The following is a 10450-nucleotide window of genomic DNA, read 5'->3' as shown; positions in this document are numbered from 1 at the left end:
AAAAATGACCTAGGACATGTTGCTTCTTTGATTATTTCATGTTATATACTTAAATATAAAGATTTGGAGTTAGGATCCACAAATAAGAAATAACTTGTAGTGTTTAACTTTCCTGATCTGTATTATTTCATGTTGTTTTACTTACTATTTCCATCCATTTCCTTGAAAATTTCATCACTTATTTTATTTTACCAGTTGAACACTCTCTATCTGTGCTTTATCCATTCATCAGTTGAAAAGCTTTTAGGTTGTTACCATTGTCTAGCTCTTGTGAATTAAGTGTCAATGAACATGACGTAGAATGTATCTGTGAAGTAGGATGTCAAGTCCTATGGAAATGTGCCAAGGAGTAGTTCAGCTGAATCATACAACTGATTACTTTCAGGTTTTTGAGAATTCTCTATACTGATTTCCAACTGTACCAGTTTCCAATCCTACTTATACAATACACAGCATACAAAGGGGATTCCCATATTACCTCCCTCTTTCTGTCTAAATAAAAAGGAAGATTTTTAATTTTAACATAACAAGATTACATACAACGAAACAATTATCAAACAAGAATTATAGTTTATCTACATTTAGCAAATTAAAGAAAATATTTTATCATCTATCCTATCTTTGTGAGTCTAATGTTATCTATCTATCTATTATCATGACTAAGGAAAATTGTAGTTATAACTATCTATTTTTGAACTTTATCAAAGACATCAGAAAAATAAAATATTACCTATGTAAACAGAAATTGCATTGTAAGCAACTTCCAAAACTCTAGAATTGACAGAGAGCTCTTGCTGCCTGGACAGCCATCCAAAGTTTTTTGTAACATTGGAGTATCCATCTTCAGCCTATAAGCCCATAAATTCTTGAAGACTTTTACAGGAAGCAGGACATTTCAAAGACAGTTCAGCCTCTATTGGCAATTTGTCAGTCACTTTCTTCTGTATCCTGCAGAATATCTGGCAGACTCTTTCATGAAGCAGAAACCTTGAAGGACTATCTCATCTTATTTAGGAAACTTCAGCAGTCATTTTTCTGTGTGTCTTGAATGTTCATTTTCTACAGCATACCATCAAGCAGTCCTGGCCAGAGCAATTTCTTGCCCAAATAGCTAACAAAATCCATAAGAATTCTTTTTGATGCCCATCATCCTTGTGAAGAAGATTGGTGCTGACAGAAGCACATGAGTCTCATTATCATGAAAAAAATCATAATTTCTTAAAACATTTTAAATGACATATTCTGTTAGTCTTTGAAAGATTTTTAAGAATACCAATCCATCTAAAATATATATTTGTACATATACAAAACCTGACTAACATGACTGCAATATAAATGATTATTTATAAATGACTATTTATTAATCTACAATTTTAATTATATGTTACATGTTTAATGAGCTGCCCAAACACGATACTTTAAACAAGAGCAGAAATGTATGTAACAAAATTGCAATTAAATTTGCATCAATAAACCATGATCCATATCAATGATAAGTATTCAACTCCATAATATATCCTTCTTTAAATGTAAACAAATATTTATAAACAATCACTTAATGAATTTGGGCATTGCTCTCTAGAGTACTTCCTGATGATTATGGGCTCTTTTAATCAGGTCTTTCATGGGGTATTCTGTGTGGTAGAACCATCTTAGCCAGCAGTCTTGAAGTTGTCAAGGATGTTGGACCATTAGGGCCGTTGCCTCAAGGGTTCTTGTTTAATCAAACTGTATTAGCCTGTAGGGCATTCACAGCTTTCTATCCTTTGTAGAAACAAAAGTAGAACTTCTTTTCCAAAGCAACATATCCTTAGACCCAAATTTTGAAGTCAAGATACCTTTAAAATATACATGTTGGTTTAGCATAGCAGCCTGTACATGGAAATGTCCCTCTGTACTTAGTTCATTCACAGTCAAATCATTAAAAGAAAACACAATAATATATATATATATATATATATATATATATATATATATTGTCCAGACTTCCTATGTTTTATATTTACATGGCTTATTATTTTTACTCTATTACTTTTTAATATTTATTTTAATACTTAGTCATTTAATCTATGACTCTGTGTACTGTGGCTCTGTAAAGATTTTGTTATATTTCTTAAAATTATTTTTTATAAATGTCTAAACGTTTTTTTCTTTTGTCTCCTAAGCCAGCATACATTTTTAAATACACTGTGACCCTTTCAGAGGTTTATTTCTGTCTGAATCTGTTTTTATTGTATATTTGTAGTCATTTTCTGGTGAGGAATGCTTTGAAAATGTAAACAACTTGGTCACAGCAGCCCTGTATGCTGACTCTTCCTCTTTCAGTCTTTTAATATGGCAGAGGCATGTGTAGCACCAGCTCTAAGCTGTGCTCAGTAGCTCAACACTGGTAAGCAGTTGGCCAATGCTGTTGCCACGTAACTTGCAGCATGCTGCCCACAAGTGCCATTCAAGTGCTTGGCCTCCTGAAAGAGCCAGAGCTGTTATAGCAGCTAGCATGAACCAGAAAACCTTCTCAAAGGAGCCATAGAGTTTTTGCTGCTACTGCTCAGTCAGGAAGCCTTCTTCTGAAAGGATTACACTTCTGCTTGATTCTAGCAAATGAAGCCTACCAGAGAAAATGTTACTACCAAAAAGTCATGCTTAACTCTTTTCTTATGTGTCTTGAATTTCTTGCTAAGCTCTCTATGAGTTTATGTGGATATAATTGGCTCATATGGGCACAGCATTTTGTAGACCGAAGCCAGGCCACCCAAACTGAAATAATGACACAGAAATTACATTAATTAAAACACTGCTTGGACTATTATCTTAGGCTTCTTATTAACTAACCCTTATTAATTGACCCATTTCTATTATTCTGTGTACCATCACAAGGTTGCGACTTATTGGGTAAACTTCTGTCTGGCAACTGTCTCCTTCAGGGTTAAATTGCTGTCTCCCTGACTCTGCTTTCTTTTTCTCCTCTATCTGCTTGGAATTCCTACTCTTCTCTATTCTACACTGCCATATCCCAAAACAGCATTTTTATTAACCAATGGTAATAAAATATATGCACAGTATATAGAGGGGAAACCCACATCATAAAGGAAACTTGTTGATGATATGCATCAAAACATTGATCTGTATCACTGGAGTAGAGTTTTCTGCTTGGTTCAATATACTTTTAGAGTTTTGTATATGACTATTAGCTTGGTCATAGTTGTGTTACTCAAGAATGAGGGTAAGTGATAGAGATATCCCCTTGGCCACCAAGACTACTAACAAGCTTATGTGTAGCTGTGACTCATAACCAGAACAATAGACATATTCTTTGTCAATATGATTGGTAGTGATATGGGTAGATGTTCAAGGTTGTTGAATAAGTGCATAGATCTCAAGTAGATGCTTCTGCACGCAGCTCTATCTCTATTCCTGGTCTTTTTCAGAGTATGTTTTTTACTAGTGCTAGGTAATTTTCTGTAGACATGGTTAAGAACTGTAAACAAAGCCAACTACTATTCTCCTTGCCTTCTCTGTAGAAAGTCTTATTCCTCCTTCAGTCTGGCATATACCATTGGAAATTGATATTAAAGAAAGATGTTTTCTATTTACTAATGCTACTCTAGTGGCTCAACTGTGAACATAGATTTGGAGGTAGCCAAACATTGGCTCCATCCTAACATTGATGTTCACAAAGCAGACCTGGTAGTAGCCTTTGTATATTGAAGGGGGGGGGGTGCTTGTTGTTTCCTGGCTGCCCAGCTAGCTTAGACCTGAAATAATTACACAGAAACTATATTTATTAAATCAGTGCTTGGCACATTAATTTTAGATTCTTAGAGGCTCTTGTATTTATTTGACCCATTTCTTTTAATCTGTATACCACGATGTGGCTGTGGCTTACCAGGTAAAAGTCCTTGCATCTGTTTCTGGCAGCTCAATGGCTTCTCCCTAACTCCACCTTTCTTCTACCATGCTATATGCCAAGCCAGTTTCTTTGTATATTAACCAATAAAAGCAACACAGAGACAGAAAGACTTCCCACACCATTTACTCTTTTCTGTTTAAACAAAAAGGAAGGATTTAACTTCAGAATAGTAAACTTATATATAACAAAAAAATTATTAAGCATGAATTGCAGTTACAATACTTATATCTGCTTCCTATCTATTCTTCAACTTCATCAAAGACTCCAGAAGGATATAATATTACCCAAATAAACAGGAAGTGCATTGTAAGCAACTTCCCAAAACTCTAGAATTGACAGAGACAACTCACTGCCTGGACAGTTACCAAAAGTTCTTCTGTACCATTGCAAGATCCATCTTTAGCCTACAGGCCCTTAGTATCCATCAGACTTTTCCATGAGGCAGGAAAATTCAAAGACAGTTCCACCTATACTGGCAATATGTCAGTAAATTTCTTCTGTATCCTACAGAATGTTTAGCAGACTCTTTCATGAAGCAGGAATCCCAAAGGACCATCTGGCTTTTAAGCAAGTTCAGCGGTCATTTTTTTGTGGGTCTTGCATATCCAGGCAAGAGTAGTTTCTTGCCCAAATGGCTAACAAACTCCATGAGGAATCTCTTCAATGTCCATCTTTTTTCCAAGTAATTGATGGTGCCAGGAGCAGATGTGTCCCATTGTCATCAAAAGTTTTAAGTTTTTAAACATTTTAAATGCCATATTCTGAAGGTCTCTGAAAGATTTGAAGAATACCTATCTAACTGAAAAAATATCTTTATACATCTATAAAATCTAACTAAAATGATTACAACCTTGACTATTATAGATGTTTATCTATTATCTTATATTTATTATTTATACATTACATTTTAAAAATGCACTACAGAATCACAATACCTTTTTCAATAGCAGAAATATATATATAATAAGATGGACCTTAAATTTTTATTTTAAACCAAGATCTATACCAATGGAAATATCTATAGCATATCTCCCCTTAAATATAAATAAACATTTATAAACAATATTTGGGGATATAGGTGTAGTTTCTCCAAAATTCTTCCTGTTGTTTACTGGGCAAAGTATTTTCTTTCTGGGGTGTTCACAGCAATCTTTCAGGGACTCTTGGTCCATCAAACCATATTAGTCTGGCAGCAATCCACAAGTTCTCATCCTCTGTGGAAACAAAAGAAGAACCTCTTTTCCAAAGCAACATATCATTAGATCTAAATTTGGAAGTCATGATACCTTTATAATATACATGTTGGTTTAGCTAAGCAGTCCATACAATGAAATGTCTCTCTGTACTCAGCTGTTCACAGTCAAAAAATTTAAAGAAAATACAAGAGTATACATAATCCAGACTCTGTGTATATTCCACATTTATGTGGCTTATTTTTTTTTTACTTTTTTAAATCTATGACTATCTGTACTCTGTCTCTTTAAAGACTTTACCTTTTTTTAAAAACCCATAAACTTCCTTTTATGAATCTCTATACTCATTTTCTTCTTTCTCCCAAGCCTACATATATTTATCTAACACTGTGACTCATTTAGATTTCTTTTCCATATGGATTTGTCTTTATTGAATTTCTGTAATTCTTTACTGTCCAGGAGTGCTTTTTAAAATGTCAAGCACTTCTTAAAACTTAAGCTGCGTCATTACTAGGGTATAATGGTATTTTCTGCTTGCCCCGCCCAGTCCAGCTTGGCAGAGCTGCTTGTACCTCTAAGCCACACACACCACCCCAGCTGCAGCAAGCTGCTCACAAACCCCATTCTGAAAAGTCTGAGTTCATGGTCCATGGCCAGGAAGCTGTCGTTTTGAAACTGCATTCCTGCTACCACTGAATTAGTAAGACTTCTCTTAAAGGATCTACAGCATGCCAATTAAAGCAAAGCCCATTTGGAAATAAAATGTGGCTAAACTTTGTTTTTTAGTGTCTAGAATTTCTTTTCAAGCCCTTTCAGGTTTTACATGGATTTAGTCGTTGCCAATTTGATGGAGGAGGGCCGTTTGTTGATTCCCAGTTGCCCAGCTAGCTTAGATCCAAAATAATCACATAGAAACTGTATTAATTAAATCAATGCTTGGTCCAGTAGTGTTAGTTTCTTTTGGTTTAACTCTTATATTAATTTAGTCTACTTTTATTAATCTGTCTATCACCACCTAACTGTGGCTGAACAGGTAAAGTTCCCAGTATCTTTCTCTGGTGGCTCCATGGCTTCTCTTTAACTCTCCCTTTCTTCTCCCATGCTATAGGTCAAGCCAGTTTATTCATTAACCAATAAATGTAACACATAGACATAAGGACCTACCACACCATTTATATCAAAACCTAGATTTATTTTTCTGTCGGTTCCCCAAGCTTATAGTATCCCAGTACATGATCATGGTGTAAGATGAAGCAAAATTCATTGTCTTAGTTCATTTTTGGTTACTGTGAGGAGACACCATGAACAATGTAACTTTCAAAAGAACATATTTATTTGGGGACTCATAGTACAGTCCATGACCATCATGTCAGAGAGCATAGCAGCAGGCATATGGGCAAGCATGGAATTGGAGTAAAAGCTATGTCTACACTTCTGATCCACAAGCTTGAGAGGTAGAGATGAAGAGACAACAAACTGGGAAGGGCACAGGTTTTTAAAACCTCAAAGCCTACCCCAAGTGACATACCTCCTCCAACAAACACTTCTCTCATGATCTTTCACAAAACATCCCACCAATGTTGCACCAATCAATCAAAGCTTATTTGGCTCATTCTATTCAAACCAGAACAATTCACTCACTGGTATTCATAGACTTTAGCCATATCATAAAACATAGTTGTGGGCAAACAATTATACAGGCATGGTTCTGAGGAAATGGTTGAGTGTGTCCACAAGCTTAATACAAAGGGAAAGAAAGAAAAAGAGAGAAAGTAGGAAAGAAAGAGAGGAAATAGAAATAAAGTGGGTTTTTGAAACCTTAAAATATACCAAAGTGACACTTCCTCCATAATGAGGTCCCACCCCCTCATCATTTCTAAACAGCTCCACAAAGTGGGGACCGAGAATTCAAATACATGTCACTACAGGGGCCATTGTCATTCAAACTACCACAGTAATTAACAGCATGAGATCTCTATGCAATAGCAGTGAATTGCACACAGTCTTTTGCTAAAAATGAAGTTTTTTCACAAGGAGAAAAAAATAAATATTTACACGAGATGATGTATATATTAGTTTGTTCAAATGTAACAATCTTTCCACAACATGCTTACCAATATTCATGTTACAGTCCTCCAATTTGCAATCTAAATTTTAGTTCAGGATAGTAATTTGTATAGTACTGACCTCTGATCCAAAGAGTTATGACTGAATAGGAAATGGAATAAGCAGAGTAAGAGACCTTCTGGGCCTTTATTGATTCTCAGTCCTCTACTCACAATTGCTTAAGGAAATTTGTTGGGTTTCCCCTTTTATATGTCCATACTATGCTCTCTTAATTATGCTTCAATTGAAATTATCACATACTTCAGCTTTAAAATTGGAACAGCATTTTATAGAAAAATGTTACTAAAATAAGCATAATTCAAGAAATAAAAGCTGTGGGCTCTGCTAATGGCCCACATAAATTTGAAGCATGGTTGATTTCAAGGGAACCTGTCCTAAAGAACTTCTTTGAAAATTAGTCTTAAAGAATTAGGCATTCAGGGAGAGGGAGATCATGGCAAAGAAGAGAGGAAGAGAAATGAATTGACCAAGGAATGCTAAGCAAGGCCTTGTGAAGGGAACCTCAGATGACATTCTCCCTCTCCCTTCAGATATGCATGGAGATTGACAGATCTCATTACAATACCTGACCAGATTCTTCCAATGCGGAAAAAGACAGAACAGTGAATTTGAAGGCAGGGAAACCACTTGGTGAGAAGAGATTTAAGATAGATTTCTCTTGAAAATGCATATTTGCTTACTAAACAATTTTTGTAAGAAAGATCATAGCTACATTGATTCTTCAAAACCTATAGACATTAATAAGAACTGGCATTGTAAGGTATATCTGTTTAACTCTTGTAACAAGGAAAAATGCTGTGAAAAAAGTTTAGTAAACTATAGCAATTATTTAACTGCTATAAATTTCAGTGCATAAGAAATGTAAACCATTTCTGCACTTTTTATGCCTTATGATGAAGGAGGGATTTCTCATCAGCGGAGGCAATCCATACACCCAGAACACTTACAGGGAGCCCCTTTAAATGGGCTTGATGAGGCCCTGTGTAAGAAACTCCAGAAATGCTGCAGTCAGTGCTTGCATAAAAAGTTTTGGGTCACTCCACTTCCACACAAAAGGTTGTTCTTTTTAAAAACTGGTTGAAGTCAGGTGAAAAACTGAACAAGGTTGTGAAAATAACCCACACATATGGGAAAAAGCTTCTCTCTCAAAACTGCTTCTGTCTCATGAGAGCATCTCTCAGCCGCTGCACTACAGTGTTTCATGTTCTTCAGTCTCTCTTGAACAGACCCTCTCTCCACCTTCCTCCTCAGGAGTGTCCTGCAAGGCTCTCTGAAGAAACAGCTTCAGAGACTTCCTCTGGAATCTGCGGTGCCTGATGGAGCCAATGAAGAAGTAAATGATCGGGTTGGCACAGCTATTAACACAGGATAGAAGAAATATTGGCGCAGGAAGACCACAAATTTTAGCATAATCCGTATGTTTAAACCATTGGTAGAGGAGAAAGTAGATGCCCCAGGGGAGACCAAAGATCAAGAAGAACAGCACTGTGAGTACAATGATCACAAACAGCCTGGTCACAGGAATCCTCTGTGTGCCACAGATGATCCTCACCAGCAAGGTGAGGCTGGACCCACAGAGAATCACAAATAAAGCAATTGTCCAATAATTTGAGATATAAATTAATGCATCACATGACAAAAATGAAAAGCTATTAAGAAGTAAGCCACATGCCTCTCCATGTAGCACATTCAACAGCAGGGAGAGAGCCCAAAGCAAGGCACATGTGACAGCTGATGTGAGCCTTGGGCGCTGGCAGTGATACCAGATGGGCCACAAAACAGACAGGCAGCGCTCAACACTAATGGCACTGAGAATGCTCAGGCCAGAATAATAAGCAACTCTTAGCACAACAAAAAGAAACAAAGGTATGTCGATGGAAATGAAAGAGAAGATGTAAATGGCATAAAACAAGCAATCTACAAATTGAAAACTCAGGAAAAGAAAGTCAGCCACAGCCAGGTTGAGGATATACACAGAGAAGGCATTCCTGTGCATTTGGAAGCCCAGAATCCACAACACAATGGCATTTCCTGCTATCCCAACTAGGATAAAGATGAGGGAAAGATAAAGCATGACTTGGTCCATGATTTCACAATGTGAATAATAAGAGTAGAAGCTTTCATTTGGTGCTGTGATGGTAGTCTCCCAGGTTGAGAAGTTGGCATCCATGCTTAGGAAATCTCCACTAGTGCTCCTGGAACAGAAAATAAAAGGACATGAGCACATGCTGTGCACTCTCTGATTCCCAGGACTACCCTGCTCTGTGGTAATGACTGAGCTGGTTCATGAGGAGAAGAAACAGGATTGGGTAGATTAAATAATTTATCAAATGAAATATTTATGAAGCATTAATTTGAATCCAATTTGTATTTTTGGGCTATCTACAACCCATGCCCTGTACTCATGTAAGAGTAGACGGTGGTCCAGTAGAGACATTCAGGGTAACTGACCATGTGAGAAAGAAACACAACCATGAAGCCCAAATTCTTTCTGTCCTAAAACTGGTTCCTTTCTGGTACAGGAATTTGGAAGCCAGAAGCATGACCATCAGCTAGTCTCAGTCCTGGCAGGGAAGGCTGCCAAATGGGAAAATATGGAAATCATGAGAGAGAGTAATGAAGGAAATGACAAATCGTGCTAAGACCAGTATGAAAAGAAGCAAACCTACAGACAAAGGCTAATAAGTCTCCATTTCAGATTTGAAACTAGAAATCATGGAAGTCATTGAAGATATTAAGCATATTTCTGTTGTTGGTTGCTATATCACAATTATACATCTCTCTAATGAGACAGTGGGGAATCAAGACTTTACACTGAACAAATGAATAAATTAATCATAGATCCAAGAGTAGATTCAAATTGATAGTAAATGTTTTGCATAAATTTAAAGCAAGTTAATATTAAAAACCTATAGAAAAGGAAGAAAATTTTATTGCTGAGCTTTCTGTCATTGGAAAATTCTAGTGTGTTTGAAATAATGACTTATGCTGCAAGATGACTAATGATGAGCTTTGTGATCTCAAACCCAGGAATGTATAAAAAAGATGATATTTATGGCCTTAAGGTGTTTCAGCCCAAATTTAGGCACTGATTTGAGGTTAACTGATCTTCCCACCCCCTTAATGAAAAAAAGAAATTAGTAGAACAAGGAAAACAAGAAATATCAGACAATAGAGGAGGGCTATGGAGAGTTCTATGAGTTCAAGCACAATCTAAGTT

The 10450-nt window shown here is 36.3% G+C and overlaps 1 protein-coding gene across 1 annotated transcript; it reads right to left on the bottom strand.

The window, feature by feature from the left end:
* Positions 1–6414: 6414 nt before the first annotated feature.
* LOC148118207 (mas-related G protein-coupled receptor member B2-like) lies at positions 6415–9421 on the bottom strand. Its single transcript, XM_087901349.1, has one exon. It carries the CDS (start codon positions 9398–9400, stop codon positions 8420–8422), a length of 981 nt encoding a protein of 326 aa, XP_087757475.1. The 5' UTR covers positions 9401–9421; the 3' UTR covers positions 6415–8419.
* Between the last annotated feature and the right edge of the window lie 1029 nt (positions 9422–10450).

Source organism: Myodes glareolus, chromosome 24, assembly GCF_982192425.1.
Source record: "Myodes glareolus chromosome 24, mMyoGla1.1, whole genome shotgun sequence".
In the NCBI taxonomy this organism is placed as follows: Eukaryota; Metazoa; Chordata; class Mammalia; order Rodentia; family Cricetidae; genus Myodes; species Myodes glareolus.
The sequence above is the reverse complement of the archived record's forward strand: the minus strand, read 5'-3'. Positions and strand labels throughout refer to the sequence as shown.